The sequence below is a fragment of the Symsagittifera roscoffensis genome, chromosome 1 (assembly GCF_963678635.1).
Source record: "Symsagittifera roscoffensis chromosome 1, txSymRosc1.1, whole genome shotgun sequence".
NCBI classification, from domain to species: domain Eukaryota; kingdom Metazoa; phylum Xenacoelomorpha; order Acoela; family Convolutidae; genus Symsagittifera; species Symsagittifera roscoffensis.
Window position 1 is genome coordinate 71,871,699 of NC_087062.1, and position 27,384 is coordinate 71,899,082.

The 27,384-nt window shown below is 34.6% G+C and overlaps 1 protein-coding gene across 5 annotated transcripts in view; it reads left to right on the forward strand.

The window, feature by feature from the left end:
• The window catches only part of LOC134848454 (receptor tyrosine-protein kinase erbB-2-like), an 83,787-nt gene that overhangs the window by 11,585 nt on the left and 44,818 nt on the right, over positions 1-27,384 (forward strand). For all 5 annotated transcript variants that reach the window (XM_063865923.1, XM_063865952.1, XM_063865930.1 and 2 more), the window contains exons 5-9: positions 3,900-4,118; positions 4,500-4,636; positions 8,438-8,579; positions 10,330-10,446; positions 11,255-11,402. In XM_063865923.1, coding sequence (XP_063721993.1) covers positions 3,900-4,118; positions 4,500-4,636; positions 8,438-8,579; positions 10,330-10,446; positions 11,255-11,402 — 763 coding nt within the window. The remainder of the gene's footprint in view (positions 1-3,899; positions 4,119-4,499; positions 4,637-8,437; positions 8,580-10,329; positions 10,447-11,254; positions 11,403-27,384) is intronic.

Genomic DNA, 27,384 nt, shown 5'->3' on the forward strand with positions numbered 1-27,384 from the left:
TTAAAAGTCTTGCAACAAACAAACGAGGTCTTGTTCGGTCCACGTTAGATATAGGAGACGAATTTTCTGATTCAACAATTTAAAAAAAAAGCGAGTTAATGGGCATAGTGTCATATTACAAAGTTCATTTTCCAACCCAAGTCGTAATTTGAAATACTCATTTTTTTGCTGGCACTTTTGCAGCAATAGCATTTTATCTATTTACATTTGCTGCATAGCATTATATCTTTGTATCTGGTTTATTGGCGACTAGTGTTTGCGATTGTAAAGCGATTATAACGTAGATTATAGGATGTGTGACTCTTAAACTTGTGGTAGGGGGATCCTTTCCGTTATAGAGCAGTATATTTATCAGTTAAAACCTTTTTTCCTTAAGTGTAATAGAACGAAATTATTTTCACGTATATAGGTCTTAAGACGTTTTTAGTTTTTTTGAGTAAAAAGTCTTAGAATGCATATGTACAGAAGTGCATTTATGAATGCACTAAAGCTACGTGAATTCATAAATGCCCTTATGTAGTTCTTAGACCATTTAAAGACTTTTTCCTGCAAAAAAAAAACTAACAAACTATCAAAGTCATAAGTCGTAGTTGTTAACAGCTATTGACAACCGGTAAGTGAAAATAATATACGTTCTTTTCCGCTTAAAAAAGGGAAGAAAACGTTGACTGATAGATATATACTGCTCTCTACCGGAATTGATTCCCGACCTCGAAATTGACAGTCACACAATTTAGCATCTGCGCTGTGGTCGCTTTACAATCAGAAACGTTAGTCACCAATAAGCCAGATGCGAATATATAATGCTATGCAGTAAAAGTCACCAATAACCAGATACAAAGATATAATGCTATGCAGTAAGATGCAATTTTTATGATCAATTCAAGTTCATCTGCTAAAAGTTAAAAAAAAAATTCGTTCTGTTTACAAATGCAAACTGGCTAAAAAAATGTGAACGACTCCCAGTTTCGAAAGTGGATTTTAATTTCTAGATGTCCCAGCGAAATAAAAAATTTACCCAGTGATTTAGTTTTCCAAAGTTTTGTTTATTCGTCAAAAATGTCAAACATAAATTTTGCTTGAAATTTAAGAGCTTTAACGTGATATACTTTTTTCATCGCTGTATATTGTCATCGAAATGTACGGGATTTGTTAATTTCTGTTTTTTTTGCGGCCCTTTGGAAAATTTTTGAACTTTTCGCAAAAAGTTCATTTTTCAAAAACGACTGAACCAATTTTCAAAAGAATGGTGTCATTGTAAAAACTGGCTGCTATTCTATGTGCCTGCATATTTTGGTAGTCTCTTTTCAGTTTACACCACGTTCTACGGCTTTCGAAAGTTCAAATAGGGGGATTTTTGACTTATTTGATTTTGAATTTGTTCATTATCTCAAATAATAAATGCATAAATCTGAGATAAACGTTTAAACTGAAGAACTAATCTTTGGGATCTCTGTTGATCTTTTCCTCGTTGCATTTTTCCTCGCTTGTGTTTGTGAAGCGCAGCTTCGCCTCTGTGTTAAAATTATTTTCTCATATAGCGTGAACGTAACGTCCATTTTTGAGAAGATAATATCCTGGGTTTGACTTCGGCCAGGAGCCAACTTCTACGATACTATGAGTAATGGAGAATGTGAAAACTCTTACATAGGTCTTGGTGATTTTTTTCAGGAAAAGTCTTTAAAATCCTCAAATAACTACAGATATGCATTCATACGTATTGATGCTTTTATGAATGCACTTAAGTATATATGCAGTTTTTGAGTTCAATTGAAATTCAATTGCTTAAAGTGACGTAAGTAGCACTCTCCAAATACAAACGTGGAAATGGCGCGAAAAAAGTGAACGATTTCTAGTTTCGAAAGTGGAATTTAGTTTGTAGATTTTCATCGGAATGAAAACTTTCTCTGTTGATCTCATGTTAGGCTAGTGTTATATAAAACAGCGTCAATCATAAATCGTTCTAGAAATTCATAGAGCTTATTGGGCATGTTTTTTTTAAATTCCAAAGTTGAGATTTTTTTTTCAACAAAGTCAGTGTTTTTTCATGTTTACTTGCGTTTATTACTCTTTTCTGGGAAACTTAATTTGCGGTTTATTCTTTGACTTGATTGCTCAAAGATCTATAGTCCTTCATTGATATAGTCCTTGAATTTGTCAGTTTACCACTTGATATTGCATAAATTTTTATTGTTTTTTTTTTCGCTGAAAAGGTTTAGTTGGCTTGAGAGGTTTAGTTGGCTTGAGAGGTTTTGGTCTACATTAGTTGTCCTATATTGCTTCGCTTGAGACGCAAAATTTATTTTGATGCCTCATGTCTTTAACCTGAGTTTTGGCTTAGTTTCAGCTGGGTTGATTTTTCTGTATGCTTAATACTCTTGCGATTAGGAAAAGTTATTAAATCGGAATATAAATTTGTTCCATGTAAATAACTTGACCCAGATGATCACTGGATCATTTTCTCGAATCTGTACCGTTGTCAACCAACAGATATTTTTTTGTTAGATCTATCTGTCATCGTTATACTTTTGCTTTGAGATTTTTTTTACTTGAGTTTTTTTAATGAAACTAATTTTTAATTCGGCTCAGAGAGTGTCCTCTCAAGTGTTGCTGACTTGAGTACTGATTCGTAACTTTTGTTCCGATGCTAATTTAGCTTTCAATGTATTTATCTAGTTTTTTTTAAAATGAAGTTTATTCAAGACATTTTTATAAAATTATTTGAATTTGAAGATTTTGGAAGATCTAGTTTTTTTAGATATTCCTAGTTTTGCGGCTAGCAAGGGTTTTGCAAGCGGGTACTAGACTTTTTGCCCTTTAACAACTTTGTTCACAGGACTCATATGGCTGTGGTACCTTGGTTAATAATGAGGTCAATTTTCTTAGCGCATCCGGCAAACTTTACCTAGATGTAATGAATACGCCCCTGACGGCAAATGTACAGGGTTCTTATGATGTGTGCAACTTTCATTGTAGTTTCTTTTAGTGTATTGATTTGCTCCTGCAAGTTGTATTTTAACTAACCTTGACTTCGGTTCACCTCTGTGTAAAAATGCAAGTAAGCGGCTATGGTCTCATTTTCTGTCCACTAGCTTACATTGCTATGTTTGTATTGTATCACTGGTAGTTTAAAGCTTTGCTCTGATTCGCCCTTTATGTCAAAGTTACATAGGCCCATTTGACACTGTTTGCTTGATTTTTTGGCTGTAATTTATACGGCACTTTTTTGCCTTTTTTTGAAAGAGTTGTCACCTATTTTATAAAGTTTTCTGTATTCTGCTTTTGTTATATATTTCAAAAACTTTTATTAAGAGTAGTGAACGTAGTGAGTACTCTTATATAGGTCTTGCTGGTTTTTTTTTTCAGGAAAAAGTCTTAAAATTTGTTCACCCTCAATTTTGATTTTTCGAGGTTTGACTTGTGATTTCTTACTAAGTTCAGTGCATTTCTATTGTTAAAAGGAAGGCAAACTCCATTATCGAACAGCCAAATTGTAAAGGTCACGAAAAAAGTGATCGACTTCTAATTTCGAAAATGGAAATTAATTATCAGATTTCCCAGCGAAATAAAAGTTTTACATATTGATCCAGTTTTCTCTAATTGGGTTAATTTAAACAAAAAAGTGTCCATCATAAGCTGTTCTACAAACTCAAAGAGCTCTAAGGCCATGTATTTTTTTCTTCGAAATTGAAAAGTTGAAGTTTTTGGAAAAAACAAGTCGGTTTTTTCAGTTTCCTTGCGTTCATTACTCTTTTCCAACTGTCAGTTGTCTATGTTTAATTCTCTAACTCTGAGTTTGAATATATTAACTCAATTAGTCTTTTTTAAACATCCATTGATTTTAATTGGGAATCAAATTTAAGTTTTCATGATGATCGAAACTAATGCTTTTTTGACAGAATCGGGGTACTTAATCTGTGGTGCCGAAGAAGTGTCAAGAGTAACAACTACTATAACTCCATCCACTACGCTATATCAATCGGGAAACGTAACCACTATGATTCCTCCCATTAACACGACTGTGTATGTGCGCTCTGAAGGCGGAGAAGGGGCTGTGATGGAGCCAGTGTGCAAGTATGGACACTGCTGGGGACCCAAGAAGGAGGACTGTCAGAATCGTATGTACTCTTCAGTCTTAACATTCAAAATAGTCCTAAGCTCTATAGTTATCAACATTCACCTCGAAACAATAAGAAATAGAGCTGAGCTCTTAACAATACGTGGTGTGGTGTTAATAAGAGCCTCAGTAGAACCAAATTCGAATTATAATGATGTCGACAATGGTGATACTGTCGATGATAATGGCTATGGTGATTATAATGCTCTGAATTTTTTTATATATTGTTTGCTCCGCTGTGCTTCATTTAAATTAGACTGCGGCACAAGGTATGAAATGAAAAGGTTCCGATGGTATGCGTGCGGGAATTAAAATATGTTAGATTGTTAAAAATGTCAGCCTCAGTCCTCCCCTGATGAATGGGCAACTGTTTTTGGTTTAGTGACCCGATTAGTGTGCAGTAGCAAGTGCACGAGAAGGGGCCTGGAGAGTACGAGGTGTTTTGGTCCCGGGGACTCGGAGTGCTGTGACGAGGACTGTGCTGGCGGCTGTTGGGGAGACTTCAGATCAGAATGCCACGTGAGAAAATTTGGAAAATCAATGCCACAGATGGCGTTCTAAAGATACGATGAACGCAGTGGAGGCTCTCATAAAGGCCGTGATGGTTTTTTTCTCAGCAAAACCTTAAAATATGCTCACGCTCAAATTTGATTTTTGCGGTTTGATATTTGATTTTTTTTCAAGTTCAATTTATTTCTTGTGTTAAAGAAAGCAAACTGCACTATCGAACAGCAAAAGCGTAAATGGTCGTGATTCGGATTCCAAAAAGGTATTTAATCATTAGAAGAAGTCACCCACGGTTAAGAAAGTTCATCTCATTATATTTTTCCTCTAGCGTTATTCAAGCTAATATTAGCTATATCATCAAGATACCAAGAAATGAAAAAATACAAGACCATTTAAGGCCATTTATTCACGAGGGAAAGGACAAACATACGAGCTGTACAGCTCATCACGGCGAAACGCTGTTGTGCCCCTGCTTAAGAACTGAGTTTTTTTGGTTATTTTTCTGGGCTGCGTAATGTTGCCTCACCCTCAAGCAACGAGCAGGGATTATGGTGCGCCTCGAACATCCGACCTTTCGATTGAGGGGCGGAGACGTAATCACTTCACCGCCGCTCCCCAAACTTTTTTTTGGGAGTACTAACTTTTTTCTTCAATTTTTGATGTTATAATTTTGGTGGTAACATGCTGTCGTATTTGCGTAGCACCCGGCTACTCTTTTCCTAATTATTTGATTGATTACTCTTTCAATAAGCAAGGGTTTTGCAACCAGGTACAAGAATCTTTTCCCCTGTAAACAGCTTTGGTCACAGAATTCGCTCGCGAAAATGTTAGGTGTATTACTTGGTTCAGTATAAGTTGAAGAGAATTCTGCATACTCAGCGCAGTGCTAACACCCTTGCTTGAGACGACCGAATCGGAGAGTTCGATTCCAGTCGGGTTCTGTTGTTTCATTGAATGAAATGTTTCTGTTGATTTCTGATTCATGTGAGTGCATGAGAGTATGGGAAACTTAAAAACTTCCATTTTTTTTGTTGCTGGAATGTTTTACGACGAATTATTTTTCGGCTCATAGAGAGTAAACCAAGTTTTGTTGGCTTAGTTACTGATTCAAAATTTTGCTTCCTTGACCTACGTATTGTCACTGGCGAGCTTGCGATTGTACGAACCTTCTTTTTTTTTTTACCTAACTCGCAAATAAATGTTCATTAAAAGTGTTCACTATTTGCTATAATCGCGATATTTACCATTGGAAGTTTCATAGGATCTGCTCTCTGATTTATTTGTGGCTAGTGTTTATGATGTGTTAAGCGTCTGTAGCTGTGTGGTTAGTGCGTGAGACTCATAATCTCTAGGTCTCAGATCGAATCCGAGACGTAGCCGAATTTTTACTAATTCGAAGATCATTTTTTCTTATTGCACTTTATAGAGATGCTCTTTTTCATGTTCTCGATAGTGTTTGCGAAGTGTAGCTTGGCCTTTGAGTAAAAATTAAGTAGACTTAGTTTTCATTTTCTTTTCCGAAAAAATTTTCCGACTAGTATTTTTATTCGGCTAGCTTGCGGTGTATCGGAAGCAGTGCGAAATTCCGGTAGGTCTCTGTTTTTTCACTTAAATTTCATTTGGCTAAAGAAAGGTATTTTACTGGAAAAAAAACGGGAATAGCTTTTCGTTTCGAATGTGAATTTTCCTGCTGAATTAGAATAAATTACCCATTGACACAGTTTTTTCTAATCGGGTTAGTTTAATAATAAAACAGTGCCACTGGGAAGCTTCCTGGAATTCAAACAGCTGTTACGCTTGAGATCAGTAAACGTCATCAAATCGGAACGTGGATGGTTAAAAACTAGTTTAACACAATCAGTTGAATCATTCATGATTAAAACAGGTATCATGAAAATTAATGGGATTTTGTTTTATTTTTTATTGTTTTTTAGTTTTTTCATTTTTTTTCTAGACGCTTTGGAAAATTTTATCAGTTTTTGCAGAAAATTTAGTTTTTTTCCTCAAAAACCCTTCTACCGATTTTATATATTGAAATAGTCATTAATATAAGACGGCCTACATTCTTCTGTGCCTGCATACTCCTCTGGTCTCTTGCTTTACCCCTTTCTCTGCAGCCTTCAAAAAAGTCTGTGGAGGGAATATTTGACCGATATTTTTGATTTTTTTCATGTTCTCCAAATTTAAGCTAGAAAATCTGAGACTCAATGAATAGAATGGGTATGAAAAGCTCCCCTTTGTGAGCAGCTACGCCCAATTTTCATTACACATAAAATTGTGGCCTTCGGAATACTCAAATTTTTGATTTTTTTTACGCGTTTTTTGATTCTTAAATTTTTTTGAAAACAAAGTTCTCAAAACTGAGGTTGAGGGTTCAATGGAGATAACGGGTGATAGTAAGCTCCGTTATATTAGCGGTCACTCAAAATGTTTCTACACAAAAAGTTATCGTCCTCGGAAACGTCAATTTCTTAAGCCTTTTTTCTAATTTTTACCAAAAATTTTACCGAAAATTAGCTTCCCATATTGAGACTCTGGGTTCAATCCAAAGAAAGGGTTGTGGAAAGCTAACTTGCATACGCGACTTTGCTCAACTTTTTTAAACAAATATTTATGGCACTCGGAAAGGTCAAAATTTGATTTTTTGACAAGTTTTTGAAACTTGACTTCTGAACTACCCTGCCAAACCTCGGTTTTTAGACTGAACTGCCAAATTAGACTAAGATATCATAGGTTTAATTGGCACAGCATCCTATTGGAATCTTACTTTTGTATCTACTTCTTTTTTAGTAAAATGTTGTCCTTCAAAGCAGTAGTGAAACTTACGTTTTTTTGGAAACTTTTTTACTCTACTGGAAAATTACAGCGCCAATTCTCAGGTTAATTGTTCAATCAAGAAACCCAATTGTGAGACTCTTCTCTTATTTTATGGCCATGACTTGCTTTTAGCAGAGAAACGTTACGGAATTCGGAAAGTCAATATTTTTTAATGGCTGAATTTCAGTTAATCTTTTTAAATTTTCTTAAAAACTACCCTATCAAATCTGAGATGAAAATTGCAATCGAAAGAAGCGATAGCGCGATTTTTCCTTTCAGAAGCGGCTACTCCTTAATTATTTTGTAAGAGAAAGGTGATAGCTGAGAGAATTTTCCAAAATCTCAAAAGTTTTCACTCTTCCTTATTTTATTAGAGAAAAATTTTTCACTTCTCACTTACTTTAGTAGAGAAACAACCAAGGTTTTGGGCAAATTCCAATTTTTCAAATTACGCCTTTCGTCCCGCATCAGTATAACAAATTCAAAAATATCAAACACGTACCTCCAGCTTCTGCTGTACCCTTGTTGTCCTGCATCGAGACATGCGAAAATTTGGGTTCACCTTGTTTTTTTAACCTTTTTTCGTTTTCTTTTCGACTTATGCTTTTTGTTTTATCGCAAGTGGTGCAAAGCTTCGCTTTGTCTCAGTGTTGTGATGTTTTTTTCATCGTAATTAGAAACGTAGTTTTTCAAAAATTGCTCTTTGAAATTTTTCCATCTCTGGTGGCTGAGTTTTTTCGGCAAAGTAATCCGCCGGGAAAGGAATAATAGGCTTATCGTGTGTCTGCTTGCTTTTTTGTTGGCTCAATTGCCACCGCACGGAATTTTTTGTGATTTTACAATGTTGGAATTAATTGAATTTTTTTTGTATTCCTGTAATGGTGCAGCTAATTGAGTTCCAAAAATAAGTATCGCGAGTGGAATGTATTTTTGTATTGCAAGAGATTCGTAGCTCCGCTTCACCTCTGTCAATACGAGAATGTCATTTTGTTTCAGGCGTGTCGGGTGCTACAGGCGGGCAACGAGTGCAAGACAATGTGCTCGGAAGTTAGCTACGATCAGCGCTATTACGAGACCAGCCGGGATGATGAAAAACAGATGTATGCATACCATTACGAGTGCGTCGAACAATGCCCAGGTGGGTATGAAACTATTTCCCGGACACAATGAAAATTTTCAGGTCAAGCGTTTGCTCGTTGCATGTAAGCTGGGTTAAACTCTTGTGTTGCCGATCCGTGAAAGCAAATCTATGAATGAAATTTTCTAGAAGTTTTGGATGCCCTAAAATATGCTTCAACTGTGATATCACAAAAGTTTAATGAATAACTTGCATGGAAACAGATATTTACTCAAGATAGCTTGAGCGCGTAATTTTATACGGACAGTCCGCCATGGAGATTTACATAAGCGAGCTTGAGAGCGTAATGTTATACAGGCAGTCCACTTATCGCAACTTCAAATTTAAGTGCGAAGCTGAGGGCGAAAGTTAAGGGAGACTTTTTATAACCCTTCAAAGATATCGACGCCCTGAGTTCATTATGTAAAAAAAATAGACCTAGCCTGCGATCATTTTTCGTATTTTTGGAGGTTTGAAAGTTGGCAAATATGTCAATACACTAAATTGGGCATGCTTTTCTGCGCTTATATTTCATGCTCAACGCGTAGGCTCGAGTTGAGCACGGCAAATTAATCTGAATCTATTGATTTTTCGTGTCACACAAGCTCTACGTGGGCGTAGCGAATTGCATGCGTCCCGCTTATCATGCGTAATTAAATTAATTACCAAGTTTGATGTGGCAACCATCAATTTGAGTTTCAGTTGCATATTTTGAGTTTTAGTTCATTTAAAAAAATAGGCGACGGCCCCACTTTCACTGTTCTACCTTTGGCCTTTCTTCCGTGGAGGAGAGAAATGTCATTCTTTTCGCCGTAGCCGGTCTTACCTTTTGGTTTTAGTTGCTCAATTCTAATTGCCTTATTCCTGAATGCTAAGCGGCCATAACTCTACACTAACGTTTTCGCGACTGGCAAGTACACAGAACATATAATCACAATTTCTCTAAATAAATGAAGTGTTAAACTTGCCAAATTAATCGAATTTAAATTCTAACTGTTAATCTAAGCAGGGATTTATTACTTATTTATGGCTACTCGTTTTTTGTTACAGTTTTCAGATGGCAAATTAGGCTTTCCAATAACGAAAGTGCAAATTGATCGAAAAATGTGAATGACTTTAAGTTTCGAAAAAGAATTTTAATTTTCAGAATTTTCATTGAATTACCTGTCGATCCACCAGTTTTCTGTTATTAGGTTAGTTATATGGCAAAAGTTCTGATCATGAAATCGAAGTGTCAATCAAAAAACTTTCTCCTTAAATATTTTTTCTCTGAGTTTTGAAAATACAGTCAGTCCGCGCACCTTGCTGAAATTAAAAATAATGACAAGGTGTGTCAATAAGTGTCTTCGCTACCAGTAGTTTTGTTTGGTTTCCTGGAGTTCGTGAGTTTGTGTTTGCTCCATTTGGTTTAACTGTTGGTCTTTGCGCAGACAGTTATTGGCTTGGGCATTTTTTCTTTAGCTGTTTTTTTTTTAACTGTGTCGGCATTTTTTTTTTACTATTTACTAGAACTTTAAATAAAGATTCCAGTGGTCTGAACCGGGGCTTATTTATAGAAGGCTCAACTAAATAACAGTTGGGTATTGTCATGACAAGGGTTGAATCCGCGAAAGTTTTCAATCAACGTCCATCAAACGATCAAATATCACTAAATTCTGATTGACAACATAATTGTCGGACATTTGGTCCTTCCGTAATGAAGGTCTTGCTCAGCTATAACTTTTCATGGTTGATCTCGAAATTCATCGCTTTTCAATTGCTCATATTGTAGATGGGACGTACATTGATGATCTGGATGACTTCCGCAAGGTGTGTGTGGCCAAGTGTAGTCCAGACAAGAGGGTGGAGGGAAACAGATGTGTCAAATGTGACGGACTCTGCGCCAAAGGTGAACTTGAGGACTGTTGTCATAACAGATAAAGTGAAAGGAAGAAAAAATCCAACCTCATGCTTTTTACTTGTCAAACCTAAGTGAAACGGCGTAATTTCATTCAATTTTGAAGTACTGATTTTTGATTGGCCAACATAACTAACTATGTCCTTCGATCCTTCTGTCATAAAATATTCTCTAGATAAACTTGTCGTGTCCTCTGCCCAAAAGCAGTGGCTAGTTGCAATAGAAAAGGATCCGGTATTGATGCATGCTAATTAAAAATACGAGTTTTTATTGATACGTGAAACGTTTCTAGGTTATCCAGGTATGGTAAGCAACATATAATGATTCAGAGCAGATTGTCTAGTCTCAAATGTAATTTTTCGCAGTTTGACTAACGATTTATTTTTAAGTCCAGTTTCTTAAAAGGAAGGTAAACTCCACTATCGAACTGCAAAAATATGAAGGTCGCGAAAAATGTGATTGACTTCTAGTTTCGAAAGTGGAATTAAATTTCTGATTTCCCAGCAGAATCAAAAGTTTTCCTATTGATTCAATTTTTCTCAAATTGGGTTAATTCAATCAAAAACCTGTGAGTCATAACTTGTTCTAGAAATTCAAAGAGCTTTAAGGGCATCTTTTTTTCCTTTAAAGTTCGATGTGTTCGAGTCTTTTTTGTTTACTTGCGTTCATGCACTTTTTTCCAAATGTCTGTTGGCTATGTTTTATAGAGCTGGTAATCGGGCTTCAAAAATTTTTCGTTTACTGAGTTACTAGCGGCCAAAAAGTATAAACTGATTACATGGAATTGATCATTTTTCAGGTTGCATTATCCCAGAGATACCCGATATAATAGATGTTAAAGACTGCAAAAAGGAAAAGTACAAAATTGACTACGAAGATATACTTAGTGGAGACGATTGCACGATCATCTTTGGTAGCCTCAAACTCGATCAAACATTTTGGGCCGGGTAAGTTGCAGTACTGAATATTAGCATAAAAAACAGGTATCAAACTCAGTACAATGAAATTTTTGAATAGCAGTGAATGTAGTCATTTGTTAGGTATTCTTTTTCTCTTTCAGGAAAAAGTCTCAAAAGTTGCTTCTGCCCAAATTGGTATGGGTTTGGATTTCATGTTCTTTACCCTTGCGATAAGCAATGGTTTTGCAACCGGGTACTAGACTTTTTCCCGTAAATAACTTTTTTCACAGAATGGTCTATTTTAGTACGAACGGTAATATCAAGACTGCTCACATGCAGACTGCTGACATGCTCAACTTTTTGAAAATTTGAAAATAACTACCATCAATTGATAGAAATTAGGGGAACTTCGTTTCAGGTAATAGCTTCTTGAAAATTCTTGAAAAAAGATGTTTTTTTTTGTATTCGTGGTATTCGTCCCAGTTTCTTTTGGCTCATTTTCCATTTTTAAATGCATTTTTCAATCTAGTGCGGTTTTGTGGACTTACTTTCCGAAGCATAGGATTTTTATTGATTTGAACAGTTTTAGCTGCGAGTGAACGTTTTGTAATTTATGTTTTTTCGTTTGTTTTTCGATAAACGGTTTCGGCTTATATTATATCAGCTTAGTCAATTTATGTTGCGTAGTTTCGAACGTAAAACTGATTTTTATTTTTTGCTGTGTTTCATTAAAACTTTTAAAATTTTACAGCTGTATGACAACAGTTTTTTTTCGGCTCAACTTCTTTGTCTTAATTTTTCCTTGATATTGAACCCTAACATCTTTCATGTTTGGAATAACGCCGACGTCTTTGCATCCTGGGGTTTGTGTCTCGACCGTACTGTTTAGTTTGTATGCCATTGAAAAAGTTTTCTGTAATTATTGAGTTTTCGGACTTTCTTGTCGGCTCAAGTTTTTTCAGCGAAGTTGCCACTTGAACGATTTAACTTGTGCTGTAAGCAACTTTAATTGCTAGTACTAGCGTTGTTCATTCTAGCATCAAGGGGATCTGGTTTGTGCTTAAAGACTGGTGTATGCTTAAAGTCTGTCGGCTTATTTGCTACATTACTGACTTTTTTGAGCTGTAAGCAACTTTGATTGTAGTTGCAAGTGCAAGTGTTTTTCATTGTAGTTTCAAGTGGGACTTAAAGCAAAAAGATTTTTTTGTATAATCATATTTTTTTTGGATCAACTTGTGTCTGCTCAAAGATTGTCGATTTTGTTGCCTCTTGGTTAGTTTTGTTCCGCTGCTAATTTTATACTCAAATTTCTGGGATTTCGGTAGACAGTTTTTTTTCATAAAGTTTTTTTTTCGACTTGTTTTTGTTGCATCGCAACAGGTGCGAAGCTCCGTTTCGTCTCTTTGTATGAAACTTACTTCATTTTTCTTGGGTGAAAAGAAAATAAATTAAGCGATTGAATAAATTTTTAATTTTGCGTACCTTGTAACTTTTAAATTAGGGCTCAGCAGAAATTGACTCTGATATAGGTCTTGGTGATTTTTTTTCGTTTTTCTGGAAAAGACATTTGGTTCTTTTTAAGTTTATTTCGTTTTCATGGTTAAAAAGAAGGCAAATCTCTTTATCGAACAGCAAACGAGTAATGGTCACGAAAAACGTGACGGACTTCTAGTTTCGATAGTGCATTTTAATGTTCAGATTTCCCAGAGTTAAAAGTTTACCCATTTACCCAGTTTTCTCAAATAGGTGTTTTTAACCAAAAAGAGTACCAATTACAAATTGTTCTGAGAATTCAAAGAGCTTTAAGGTCATTTATTTTTTCAAAAGTTTTTTCAAACAACAAGTTTTTTTTTCTGTTTCCTACATTCCTTACTTTTTTCCAACTGTCAATTAGCTTTTTTTTTGTTTTTCAATTGAGGATCTGTGTACTGCTCATGTTTTTTATGCGCATTGGCTATCCGCTTTTTGGAGAATAGTAAGGGTACATGGATTAATGGTCCAGACATTAGACTCGAAGGCTGTATGCGGTAATTGCGAATCCGGTGAGCGGTATTTTTTATTTCAGCTTTTTCTTGCAACTTTCAAGCTGTTTTGTCGCTTTTGTGTGCTAATTGCAGCCTAGTCTCTGTAGTAGTTTTCCAGTGGATAAAAGTTACCTAATGGTCAAGTTTTCTTAAAATGTCTAGTTACAAATGTGGATTTTTATTTTTGCTTTTTTTAGTTACGTACCAGTTGATAGCAGCTTTCATATTGCCAATCATTTTTTTGAACTTTTGAAAGCTTGAAGGTGATGTAATTTTTTTCTTCGCGAAATTCGATTCTTTTTAAAACAGTCTGTCAAAATGTCTGTTGGCTATGTTTCCTCCAGCAAAAATCAGTCAGAGATTCGTGCTTCAAGGCTAGTTTTTAAATTTTTTTACACAAGCAAAGCTTGTGTTATAGTATTAACTCTCTTTTTTGGTCCAACCTAAGTCGCAAATATTGTTGCGACGCAAATATTGTTGCGACAAAATTTGTTCATTTTGAAAGTGTTCATTATGATCAGCAACCAGCTAATAAGTACAACCAATGCTAAGGATATTAACACAAACTATTATGTTACAAATTCCTGTTTGATAAAAACAGGTATTATGAAAATGTATGGGATCTTGTTTTTCTGTTTTATAGACGCTTTGGAAAGTTTTCGTTTTCCTCAAAAAGTACTCAACAGATTTTCAAAAGATTTTACCAATGGGAATTACGGCCGCTCTCCTGTGTGCCTGCATACTCCCCTAGTCTCTTTTAACCTTACCCCAATTTCTAAAGGCTTCGAAAAAGTGTGTTTGGGGGATTTTTGAACCCAGTTTATGGATTTTTACGTTTTCTCGAAAACTACCTAACCAAATCTAAGATTTTGGCTTTGATGGATAGAATAGGCTGTGGTAAGCTCGCCTGCATAAGCGGCTCCGCGCAAAGTATTTTTACACAAAAACATATGGCCCTCAAAATAGTCAATTTTAAGATTTTTGACCATTTTTGAAACTTATAGCTTTTTCTCGAAAAGTACCCTCCGAAATCTGAGATTTAGGTTCAATCCAAATACAAAATTCAATCCAAATACAAAAGTCAAATTTCTATTTGTTGACCGTTTTTTCAAACTTTTTGACTTTTCTCGAAAAGTACCATCCCGAATCTGAGATTTTGGTTTCAATAGGTAGAACGGTTTGTGTGAAGTGCTCCTGAAGAACCGGTTACGCCCAAGTTTTTTTTACAAAAAAAGTTATGACCCTCGTATAAGTTTGTTTTTTTGTTGTTTCTGAAAATTCTTGACTTCTCTCGAAAACTACCCACCCAAATATAATGAGCAATGTTTAAGCATCTTTCTACCTAGCAAGCTCTTAAAATCACTTCAGTTTTTAGGAAAACTGAAGTAATCGATGAAATAAACAGATTTTGAAATCATTAAATTGGGATTCCTTCTTTTGCTATAGGTCTGTTTTTGAAATTACGCTTGTCCTTCGGCATCAATACAAAATTTTCAAAATTTGTCAAACAGGTTTTTTAGACGCTTTGGAAAATTTTCGTTTTTTCTCAAAAGTACTCTACCGATTTTAAAAAGAGTTGTACCAATGGAAATTAAAGACCCTCTCCTGTGTGCCTGCATACTCCCCTAGTCTCTTTTAACCTTATCCCAATTTCTAAAAGCTTCGAAAAAGTGTGTGTGGGGGATTTTTGAACCCAGTTTTTCGATTTTATACGTTTTCTCGAAAACTACTTTGCCAAATCTAGGAAGATTTTGACTTTGATGGATAGAACAGGTTGTGTTAAGCTCTTCTGCATCAGCGGCTCCGCAAAAAAAAATTTTACACAAAAGTATATGGCCCTCAAAATAGTCAATTTTTCGATTTTTGAAACTTTTAGCATTTTCTCGAAAACTACGCTCCCAAATCTGAGGTTTAAGTTCAATCTATTGGAAGTTTTGTAGAGAGCTCCCCTGCATTAGCGGTTAAGCCTAATTTTTTTTCACGCAAAATGTTATGACCCTCCGAAAAGTCAAATTTTCCATTTGTTGACCGTGTTTTCAAACTTCTTGACTTTTCTCGAAAAGTACGATCCCGAATCTGAGATTTAGGTTCAATCGATTGGACGATTTGTAGAGAGCTCCCTGCATTAGCGTTTACGCCTACATTTTTTTACACAAAAAATTATGACCCTCCGGAAAGTCAAATTTTCCATTTGTTGACCGTTTTTTCAAACTTTTTGACTTTTCTCGAAAAGTACCATCCCGAATCTGAGATTTTGGTTTCAATAGGTAGAACGGTTTGTGTGAAGTGCTCCTGAAGAAGCGGTTACGCCCAAGTTTTTTTACACAAAAAGTTATGACCCTCGTAAAAGTTTGTTTTTTTGTTGTTTCTGAAACTTCTTGACTTCTCTCGAAAACTACCCACCCAAATATAATGAGCAATGTTTAAGCATCTTTCTACCTAGCAAGCTCTTAAAATCACTTCAGTTTTTAGGAAAACTGAAGTAATGGATGAAATAAACAGATTTTGAAATCATTAAATTGGGATTCTTTTTTTTGCTATAGGTCTGTTTTTGAAATTAAGCTTGTCCTTCGGCATCAATACAAAATTTTCAAAATTTATCAAACAGGTTTTTTAGACGCTTTGGAAAATTTTCGTTTTTCTCAAAAGTACTCTACCGATTTTAAAAAGAGTTGTACCAATGGAAATTAAAGACCCTCTCCTGTGTGCCTGCATACTCCCCTCGTCTCTTTTAACCTTATCCCAATTTCTAAAAGCTTCGAAAAAGTTTGTGTGGGGGATTTTTGAACCCAGTTTTTCGATTTTATACGTTTTCTCGAAAACTACTTTGCCAAATCTAGGAAGATTTTGACTTTGATGGATAGAACAGGTTGTGTTAAGCTCCTCTGCATCAGCGGCTCCGCAAAAAAAAATTTTACACAAAAGTATATGGCCCTCAAAATAGTCAATTTTTCGATTTTTGAAACTTTTAGCATTTTCTCGAAAACTACGCTCCCAAATCTGAGGTTTAAGTTCAATCGATTGGAAGTTTTGTAGAGAGCTCCCCTGCATTAGCGGTTACGCCTAATTTTTTTTTCACGCAAAATGTTATGACCCTCCGAAAAGTCAAATTTTCCATTTGTTGACCGTGTTTTCAAACTTCTTGACTTTTCTCGAAAAGTACGATCCCGAATCTGAGATTTAGGTTCAATCGATTGGACGATTTGTAGAGAGCTCCCTGCAATAGCGGTTACGCCTAAATTTTTTTTTACACAAAAAAATATGACCCTCCGGAAAGTCAAATTTTCCATTTGTTGACCGTTTTTTCAAACTTTTTGACTTTTCTCGAAAAGTACCATCCCGAATCTGAATTTTTGGTTTCAATAGGTGGAATGGATTGTGTGAAGTGCTCCTGAATAAGCGGTTATGCCCAAATTGTCTTACACAAAAAGTTATGATCCTCGTAAAAATCGATTTTTTTATTGTTTTTGAAACTTTTTGACTTTTCTCAAAAACTACCCTCGCGAACCTAAGATATTGATTTCAATGTGACAAACGGTCAGTGAGAAGCTCCACTATTAGTGTGGTTTTGCCTAAATTTTGTAAACGAAAAGTTATGAATCTCGAAAAAGTCAAAATTTTGTTTTTTTTACCGTTTTTTGAAACTTGGCTTCTCACGAAAACTACCCACCCAAATCTAATGAGCAATGTTTTTAGCATCTTTCTACCTAACAAGCTCTTGTAATCACTTCAGGTTTTAGGGAAACTGAAATGATGGATGAAATAAACAGATTTTGAAATCATTAAATTGGGATTTACTTTTTTTTGCTATAGGTCTGTTTTTGAAATTACGCTTGTCCTTCGGCATCAATACAAAATTTTCAAAATTTATCTAACAGGTTTTTTAGACGCTTTGGAAAATTTTCGTTTTTCTCAAAAAGTACTCAACAGATTTTCAAAAGAGTTTACCAATGGGAATTACGGCCCCTCTCCTGTGTGCCTGCATACTCCCCTAGTCTCTTTTAACCTTACCCCAATTTCTAAAGGCTTCGAAAAAGTGTGTTTGGGGGATTTTTGAACCCAGTTTATGGATGTTTTACGTTTGCTCGAAAACTACTTAACCAAATCCAAGATTTTGGCTTTGATGGATGGAATAGTTCGTGGTAAGCTCCCCTGCACAAGCGGCGCCGCGCAAAGTTTTTTTACACAAACATATGGTCCTCAAAATAGTCAATTTTAAGATTTTTGACCATTTTTAAAACTTTTAGCATTTTCTCGAAAAGTACCCTCCCAAATCTGAGATTTAGGTTCAATCGATTGCACGTTTTGTAGAGAGCTCCACTGCATTAGCGGTTACGCCTAAATTTTTTTTTTACACAAAAAGTTATGACCCTCCGGAAAGTCAAATTTTCCATTTGTTGACCGTTTTTTCAAACCCTTTGATTTTTCTCGAAAAGTACCATCCCGAATCTGAGATATTGGTTTCAATAGGTAGAACGGATTGTGTGAAGTGCTCCTGAAGAAGCGGTTACGCCCAAGTTGTTTTACACAAAAAGTTATGACCCTCGTAAATGTCTATTTTTTTGTTGTTTCTGAAACTTCTTGACTTCTCTCGAAAACTACTCACCCAAATCTAATGAGCAATGTTATAAGCATCTTTCTACCTAGCAACTTCTTGTAATCGCTTCAGTTTCTAAGAAAATTGAAGTAATTGATGAAATAAACAGATTTTGAAATCATTAAGTTGGGATTTACTTTTCTTTGCTATAGGTCTGTTTTTGAAATTACGCTTGTTCTTCGGCATCAATACAAAATTTTCAAAATTGATCAAACAGTTTTTCCAGCTTTAGCTGGCTTTATTTCCTGTTTGATAAAAAATAGGTATTACGAAATTATATGGGATCGGGTTATTTAATGTTTTATTTTTTTTGAGACGCTTGGAAATTTTTAGTTTTTCTCAAAAACTATCTGAGATTTTTGTTTCAATCGAACGGACCGGTTGTGAAGAGACCCACTGCAATAGCGCTTACGCTCAATTTTTTTCACACGAAAACTTATGAAACTCAGACATTTAAATTTTTCGGACTTTTGGCCGTTTTTTCAAATATTTGACTTTTCTCGAAAACTACCCTTCCAAATCTTAGATTTCGGTTTCAATAGTTAGAACGGGTCATGGGAAGCTCCCCTTCATATGCGATTACCTCCAAGTTCTTTTACACAAAAAGGCTTGACCCTCGGAAAGGTCGATTTTTTTTACTGTTTTTTAAATCGTTTTGACTTTTCTCAAAAACTACCCTCCCGAATCTGAGATATTGGTTTTGGTGTAATGAACGGGTTGTGGAAAGCTCCACTTCAGAATTGGTTACGCCCATTTTTTTAAGCAAATAGTTATGACACTCGAAAAATTCAATTTTTTTCAGCAGTTTTTCAAATGTCAAAAAACTGTTTTAGCAGTTTTTCTACTAATTGTCTTGAAAACTATCATTTCAAATTTTGTTTCAATGAAGAGAAAACGGGTTGAGCTAAGATCGTCTCTGTGAGCACTCACATTCAATTTTTCTTACACAAAAAATTTCTGGCCTTCAGAAAAGTCGATGTTTTGGTTTCTTGTCCGTTTTTTAAGTTTCAAACAGGTTTTTTTGAACAGAATGTAAGAAGCCTCCGTGCATAAACTGCTACGCATTAAAGTTTCAACAAGAAACATGTGTCTGGGAAAATTCCGAAATTACAAAAATGTTCTCTCATTTTTTCACAGAGCAACAACCAAGGTTTTGAATGAAGCCCAATGCTTAATTTTTTTAAATTACTTTACCCGCATCAGAACATGAAATTCAAAAATTATCAAACAGGTACCTCCAGCTTCAGCTGGGCCTCTAATATCACTTTAGTTTCAAGGTATCATGGATCTGTAGCCTAGATGTAGGGAAGGAGACCCGCAACAAAATAGATGGTTCGAACCTGGGCAGGGTCGGATGTTTTTAATGAACTTTTTCGTATACTAGTATATGCGTCCGCTCTAGAAATTGAGGCATGTTAGTTAGTAAATTTCTTTTTTACCAAATTGACTGGTACTGCTAATTTGTCATAATTGGCTCTCGTCACTTAGCAATTCTGTAGACTCATAATTGGCGTGCGTCACTCAAGGAATTTTGAAGACTCAAACATAGACCCATTCAGTTTTTTCCCATGTCGTTATCGGTCAAATTTTTGTGTGCATATGCGAAGTGCAACTTCGCCTCTGTGTGAGAAGTTAAGTTAGGTTAATTTTTCCAGGAGTTCGTTCAAATTTTTTTATTGTCTGTTGGCTATAGTTTTTCTTGAAATTATATGTTTTTTTCCACAATTAAAATTGTTGGGCGAATTTGAGTCCTTTCCCAGCGAAATAAAATTACAAGTATTGATCCAGATGCTGCAAATTGCGTTTTTTCAATAATGGTGTCAAACATAATATTTTCGTGAAAATGAAAGAGGATTAATGCTAGATATATTTTTTTAGGATGACTAGAATTAACCAGCTGTTTTGCTTTACTGCGTGCATTGACCCTTTGTCAACTAGCCTCACTATATGAACAGGTCATTTTTCTCCAAAATCTTGCGCGCAATTTTGTAGCTAAAACCTATCAATTTTCTACCAAAATTCCTATTCAATTTGTCATGGTCGGATTTTTTATTGAATTTTTTCCTTGTTTACATTTTTATTTAGATGTTTTTAAACACATGTTTTTTTCTCGAAAAGCTTCTCTAAGAATTTTTTTCCAAGTAAACAAATTTTCTAAATCATCAATTTGAAGTTTGTGGTATTTGCACGATATCGGCTATTCTTTTTATTGAAGTCTAAATCTTGTTGCTGATTAAGAGTAATGAACGTAGTGAAGACTCTTGTTTAGGTCTTGGTGAATTTTTTTTCAGGGAAAAGTCTAAAATTCTCTAATAACTACAGATATGCATTCCTAAAGATTAATGCATTTATGAATGCACTTTCATATATATACCTTGTTTGAATTCAATTGGAACTCATCTTCTGAAAGTTACGCAATTAGGAATGTAGAAATGGCGTAAAAAACGTGAAAATTTCCAGTGTCAAAAGTCAGTTTATTTTTTAGATTAACAGCGGAATAGAAAGTCTTCCCTTTGATCCAGTTTTCTCAAGTTGGGTTAATGTTATCAAAAAAGTGCCAATCTAGAATTGTTCAAAGAGCTTAAAGGGCTTTTAATTTTTTTTTTCGAAATTCAATAGTTCAGATTTTTTCAACAAAGTCAACTCGTTTTTCTGTTTACTTAGTTTTATTACTCTTTTGCAGCTGTCAGTTGGCTATGTTATTTTAATGCAAGTGTGTTGATATAGTGATAGAAGGCGGTAACTCTGAAATACCTTGGCCATTGAGGAATCCGATTGTCGTCAAATTTTTTTAACCCGTCAAGGAGCATTTTTTATCAAGGTTTATTTATTAAGAGTTGATGAACGTAGTTCAGATTCTTAAATAGGTCGCGATGATTTTTTTCGTTGTTTTCAGGAAAAATCTTTTATTTTTTTCAGGCTCAACTTCACTTTTTTGCAGTTTTGTTTTTGATTTCTTAAGTTCAGTTCATTGTTTTTGCACAAGCAACGCTTGTATTGTAGTATGAACTCCCTTTTTTTCCAACCTAATTCGCAAATTTTGTTGCGACAAAATGTGTTCATTTTGAAAGTATCCATTTCGATCAATAACCAGCGATTAAGTACAGCCAATGCTAAGGCTTTTAACACAGGTTTTTATAGTACAAATATCACTCTTATTTAGGTCTTGGTGATTTTTTTTTCAGGGAAAAGTCTTAAATTCTCTAATAACTACAGATATGCATTCCTAGAGATAAATGCTTTTTATCAATGCACCTTGGTATATATATATATATATATATATATATATATATATATATATATATATATGCCTTGTTTGAATTCATATGAAATTCATCTTCTGAAAGTTACGCAAATAGCACGCTTCAAATAGGAACGTAGAAGTGGCGTAAAAAGCGTGAAAATTTCTATTTTCAAAAGTGGATTTTATTTTTTTTAGATTTACAGCGGAATTGAAAGTCTTCCCTTTGATCCAGTTTTCTCATGTTGGGTTAATGTTATCAAAAAAGCGCCAATCATGAATTGCTCAAAGAGTTTAAAGGGCATCTTTTTTTTCGAAATTCAAAAGTTCAGATTTTTTCAACAAATCCAAGTCGTTTTTCTGTTTACTTGCATTTATTACTCTTTTGCAGCTGTCAGTTGGCCATGTTTTATTAATGCAAGTGTGTTGGTATAATGATAGAAGGCGGTAACTCTGAAAATTTTTTGGCATTTAGGAATCCAATAGTCGTCAAACTTTTTAAACTTGTCAAGTGTGATTTCTTAAGTACAGTCAATAGTTAGAACGGGTCATGGGAAGCTCCCCTTCATATGCGATTACCTCCAAGTTCTTTTACACAAAAAGGCATGACCCTCGGAAAGGTCGATTTTTTTTACTGTTTTTTAAATCGTTTTGACTTTTCTCAAAAACTACCCTCCCGAATCTGAGATATTGGTTTTGGTGTAATGAACGGGTTGTGGAAAGCTCCACTTCAGAATTGGTTACGCCCATTTTTTTAAGCAAATAGTTATGACACCCGAAAAATTCAATTTTTTTCAGCAGTTTTTCAAATGTCAAAAAACTGTTTTAGCAGTTTTTCTACTAATTGTCTTGAAAACTATCATTTCAAATTTTGTTTCAATGAAGAGAAAACGGGTTGAGCTAAGATCGTCTCTGTGAGCACTCACATTCAATTTTTCTTACACAAAAAATTTCTGGCCTTCAGAAAAGTCGATGTTTTGGTTTCTTGTCCGTTTTTTAAGTTTCAAACAGGTTTTTTTGAACAGAATGTAAGAAGCCTCCGTGCATAAACTGCTACGCATTAAAGTTTCAACAAGAAACATGTGTCTGGGAAAATTCCGAAATTACAAAAATGTTCTCTCATTTTTTCACAGAGCAACAACCAAGGTTTTGAATGAAGCCCAATGCTTAATTTTTTTAAATTACTTTACCCGCATCAGAACATGAAATTCAAAAATTATCAAACAGGTACCTCCAGCTTCAGCTGGGCCTCTAATAGCACTTTAGTTTCAAGGTATCATGGATCTGTAGCCTAGATGTAGGGAAGGAGACCCGCAACAAAATAGATGGTTCGAACCTGGGCAGGGTCGGATGTTTTTAATGAACTTTTTCGTATACTAGTATATGCGTCCGCTCTAGAAATTGAGGCATGTTAGTTAGTAAATTTCTTTTTTACCAAATTGACTGGTACTGCTAATTTGTCATAATTGGCTCTCGTCACTTAGCAATTCTGTAGACTCATAATTGGCGTGCGTCACTCAAGGAATTTTGAAGACTCAAACATAGACCCATTCAGTTTTTTCCCATGTCGTTATCGGTCAAATTTTTGTGTGCATATGCGAAGTGCAACTTCGCCTCTGTGTGAGAAGTTAAGTTAGGTTAATTTTTCCAGGAGTTCGTTCAAATTTTTTTATTGTCTGTTGGCTATAGTTTTTCTTGAAATTATATGTTTTTTTCCACAATTAAAATTGTTGGGCGAATTTGAGTCCTTTCCCAGCGAAATAAAATTACAAGTATTGATCCAGATGCTGCAAATTGCGTTTTTTCAATAATGGTGTCAAACATAATATTTTCGTGAAAATGAAAGAGGATTAATGCTAGATATATTTTTTTAGGATGACTAGAATTAACCAGCTGTTTTGCTTTACTGCGTGCATTGACCCTTTGTCAACTAGCCTCACTATATGAACAGGTCATTTTTCTCCAAAATCTTGCGCGCAATTTTGTAGCTAAAACCTATCAATTTTCTACCAAAATTCCTATTCAATTTGTCATGGTCGGATTTTTTATTGAATTTTTTCCTTGTTTACATTTTTATTTAGATGTTTTTAAACACATGTTTTTTTCTCGAAAAGCTTCTCTAAGAATTTTTTTCCAAGTAAACAAATTTTCTAAATCATCAATTTGAAGTTTGTGGTATTTGCACGATATCGGCTATTCTTTTTATTGAAGTCTAAATCTTGTTGCTGATTAAGAGTAATGAACGTAGTGAAGACTCTTGTTTAGGTCTTGGTGAATTTTTTTTCAGGGAAAAGTCTAAAATTCTCTAATAACTACAGATATGCATTCCTAAAGATTAATGCATTTATGAATGCACTTTCATATATATACCTTGTTTGAATTCAATTGGAACTCATCTTCTGAAAGTTACGCAATTAGGAATGTAGAAATGGCGTAAAAAACGTGAAAATTTCCAGTGTCAAAAGTCAGTTTATTTTTTAGATTAACAGCGGAATAGAAAGTCTTCCCTTTGATCCAGTTTTCTCAAGTTGGGTTAATGTTATCAAAAAAGTGCCAATCTAGAATTGTTCAAAGAGCTTAAAGGGCTTTTAATTTTTTTTTTTCGAAATTCAATAGTTCAGATTTTTTCAACAAAGTCAACTCGTTTTTCTGTTTACTTAGTTTTATTACTCTTTTGCAGCTGTCAGTTGGCTATGTTATTTTAATGCAAGTGTGTTGATATAGTGATAGAAGGCGGTAACTCTGAAATACCTTGGCCATTGAGGAATCCGATTGTCGTCAAATTTTTTTAACCCGTCAAGGAGCATTTTTTATCAAGGTTTATTTATTAAGAGTTGATGAACGTAGTTCAGATTCTTAAATAGGTCGCGATGATTTTTTTCGTTGTTTTCAGGAAAAATCTTTTATTTTTTTCAGGCTCAACTTCACTTTTTTGCAGTTTTGTTTTTGATTTCTTAAGTTCAGTTCATTGTTTTTGCACAAGCAACGCTTGTATTGTAGTATGAACTCCCTTTTTTTCCAACCTAATTCGCAAATTTTGTTGCGACAAAATGTGTTCATTTTGAAAGTATCCATTTCGATCAATAACCAGCGATTAAGTACAGCCAATGCTAAGGCTTTTAACACAGGTTTTTATAGTACAAATATCACTCTTATTTAGGTCTTGGTGATTTTTTTTTCAGGGAAAAGTCTTAAATTCTCTAATAACTACAGATATGCATTCCTAGAGATAAATGCTTTTTATCAATGCACCTTGGTATATATATATATATATATATATATATATATATATATATATATATATATATATATATATATATATATATATATGCCTTGTTTGAATTCATATGAAATTCATCTTCTGAAAGTTACGCAAATAGCACGCTTCAAATAGGAACGTAGAAGTGGCGTAAAAAGCGTGAAAATTTCTATTTTCAAAAGTGGATTTTATTTTTTTTAGATTTACAGCGGAATTGAAAGTCTTCCCTTTGATCCAGTTTTCTCATGTTGGGTTAATGTTATCAAAAAAGCGCCAATCATGAATTGCTCAAAGAGTTTAAAGGGCATCTTTTTTTTCGAAATTCAAAAGTTCAGATTTTTTCAACAAATCCAAGTCGTTTTTCTGTTTACTTGCATTTATTACTCTTTTGCAGCTGTCAGTTGGCCATGTTTTATTAATGCAAGTGTGTTGGTATAATGATAGAAGGCGGTAACTCTGAAAATTTTTTGGCATTTAGGAATCCAATAGTCGTCAAACTTTTTAAACTTGTCAAGTGTGATTTCTTAAGTACAGTCAATAGTTAGAACGGGTCATGGGAAGCTCCCCTTCATATGCGATTACCTCCAAGTTCTTTTACACAAAAAGGCATGACCCTCGGAAAGGTCGATTTTTTTACTGTTTTTTAAATCGTTTTGACTTTTCTCAAAAACTACCCTCCCGAATCTGAGATATTGGTTTTGGTGTAATGAACGGGTTGTGGAAAGCTCCACTTCAGAATTGGTTACGCCCATTTTTTTAAGCAAATAGTTATGACACCCGAAAAATTCAATTTTTTTCAGCAGTTTTTCAAATGTCAAAAAACTGTTTTAGCAGTTTTTCTACTAATTGTCTTGAAAACTATCATTTCAAATTTTGTTTCAATGAAGAGAAAACGGGTTGAGCTAAGATCGTCTCTGTGAGCACTCACATTCAATTTTTCTTACACAAAAAATTTCTGGCCTTCAGAAAAGTCGATGTTTTGGTTTCTTGTCCGTTTTTTAAGTTTCAAACAGGTTTTTTTGAACAGAATGTAAGAAGCCTCCGTGCATAAACTGCTACGCATTAAAGTTTCAACAAGAAACATGTGTCTGGGAAAATTCCGAAATTACAAAAATGTTCTCTCATTTTTTCACAGAGCAACAACCAAGGTTTTGAATGAAGCCCAATGCTTAATTTTTTTAAATTACTTTACCCGCATCAGAACATGAAATTCAAAAATTATCAAACAGGTACCTCCAGCTTCAGCTGGGCCTCTAATAGCACTTTAGTTTCAAGGTATCATGGATCTGTAGCCTAGATGTAGGGAAGGAGACCCGCAACAAAATAGATGGTTCGAACCTGGGCAGGGTCGGATGTTTTTAATGAACTTTTTCGTATACTAGTATATGCGTCCGCTCTAGAAATTGAGGCATGTTAGTTAGTAAATTTCTTTTTTACCAAATTGACTGGTACTGCTAATTTGTCATAATTGGCTCTCGTCACTTAGCAATTCTGTAGACTCATAATTGGCGTGCGTCACTCAAGGAATTTTGAAGACTCAAACATAGACCCATTCAGTTTTTTCCCATGTCGTTATCGGTCAAATTTTTGTGTGCATATGCGAAGTGCAACTTCGCCTCTGTGTGAGAAGTTAAGTTAGATTAATTTTTCCAGGAGTTCGTTCAAGTTTTTTTATTGTCTGTTGGCTATAGTTTTTCTTGAAATTAAGTTTTCACAATTAAAATTGTTGGGCGAATTTGAGTCCTTTCCCAGCGAAATAAAATTACAAGTATTGATCCAGATGCTGCAAATTGCGTTTTTTCAATAATGGTGTCAAACATAATATTTTCGTGAAAATGAAAGAGGATGAATGCTAGATATATTTTTTTAGGATGACTAGAATTAACCAGCTGTTTTGCTTTACTGCGTGCATTGACCCTTTGTCAACTAGCCTCACTATATGAACAGGTCATTTTTCTCCAAAATCTTGCGCGCAATTTTGTAGCTAAAACCTATCAATTTTCTACCAAAATTCCTATTCAATTTGTCATGGTCGGATTTTTTATTGAATTTTTTCCTTGTTTACATTTTTATTTAGATGTTTTTAAACACATGTTTTTTCTCGAAAAGCTTCTCTAAGAATTTTTTTCCAAGTAAAAAAATTTTCTAAATCATCAATTTGAAGTTTGTGGTATTTGCACGATATCGGCTATTCTTTTTATTGAAGTCTAAATCTTGTTGCTGATTAAGAGTAATGAACGTAGTGAAGACTCTTGTTTAGGTCTTGGTGAATTTTTTTTCAGGGAAAAGTCTAAAATTCTCTAATAACTACAGATATGCATTCCTAAAGATTAATGCATTTATGAATGCACTTTCATATATATACCTTGTTTGAATTCAATTGGAACTCATCTTCTGAAAGTTACGCAATTAGGAATGTAGAAATGGCGTAAAAAACGTGAAAATTTCCAGTTTCAAAAGTCAGTTTATTTTTTAGATTAACAGCGGAATAGAAAGTCTTCCCTTTGATCCAGTTTTCTCAAGTTGGGTTAATGTTATCAAAAAAGTGCCAATCTAGAATTGTTCAAAGAGCTTAAAGGGCTTTTAATTTTTTTTTCGAAATTCAATAGTTCAGATTTTTTCAACAAAGTCAACTCGTTTTTCTGTTTACTTAGTTTTATTACTCTTTTGCAGCTGTCAGTTGGCTATGTTATTTTGATGCAAGTGTGTTGGTATAGTGATAGAAGGCGGTAACTCAGATATTTCTTGGCCATTGAGGAATCCTATTGTCGTCAAACTTTTTTAACCCGTCAAGGAGCATTTTCTATCAAGGTTTGTTTATTAAGAGTTGATGAACGTAGTTCAGATTCTTAAATAGGTCGCGATGATTTTTTTCGTTGTTTTCAGGAAAAATCTTTATTTTTTTTCAG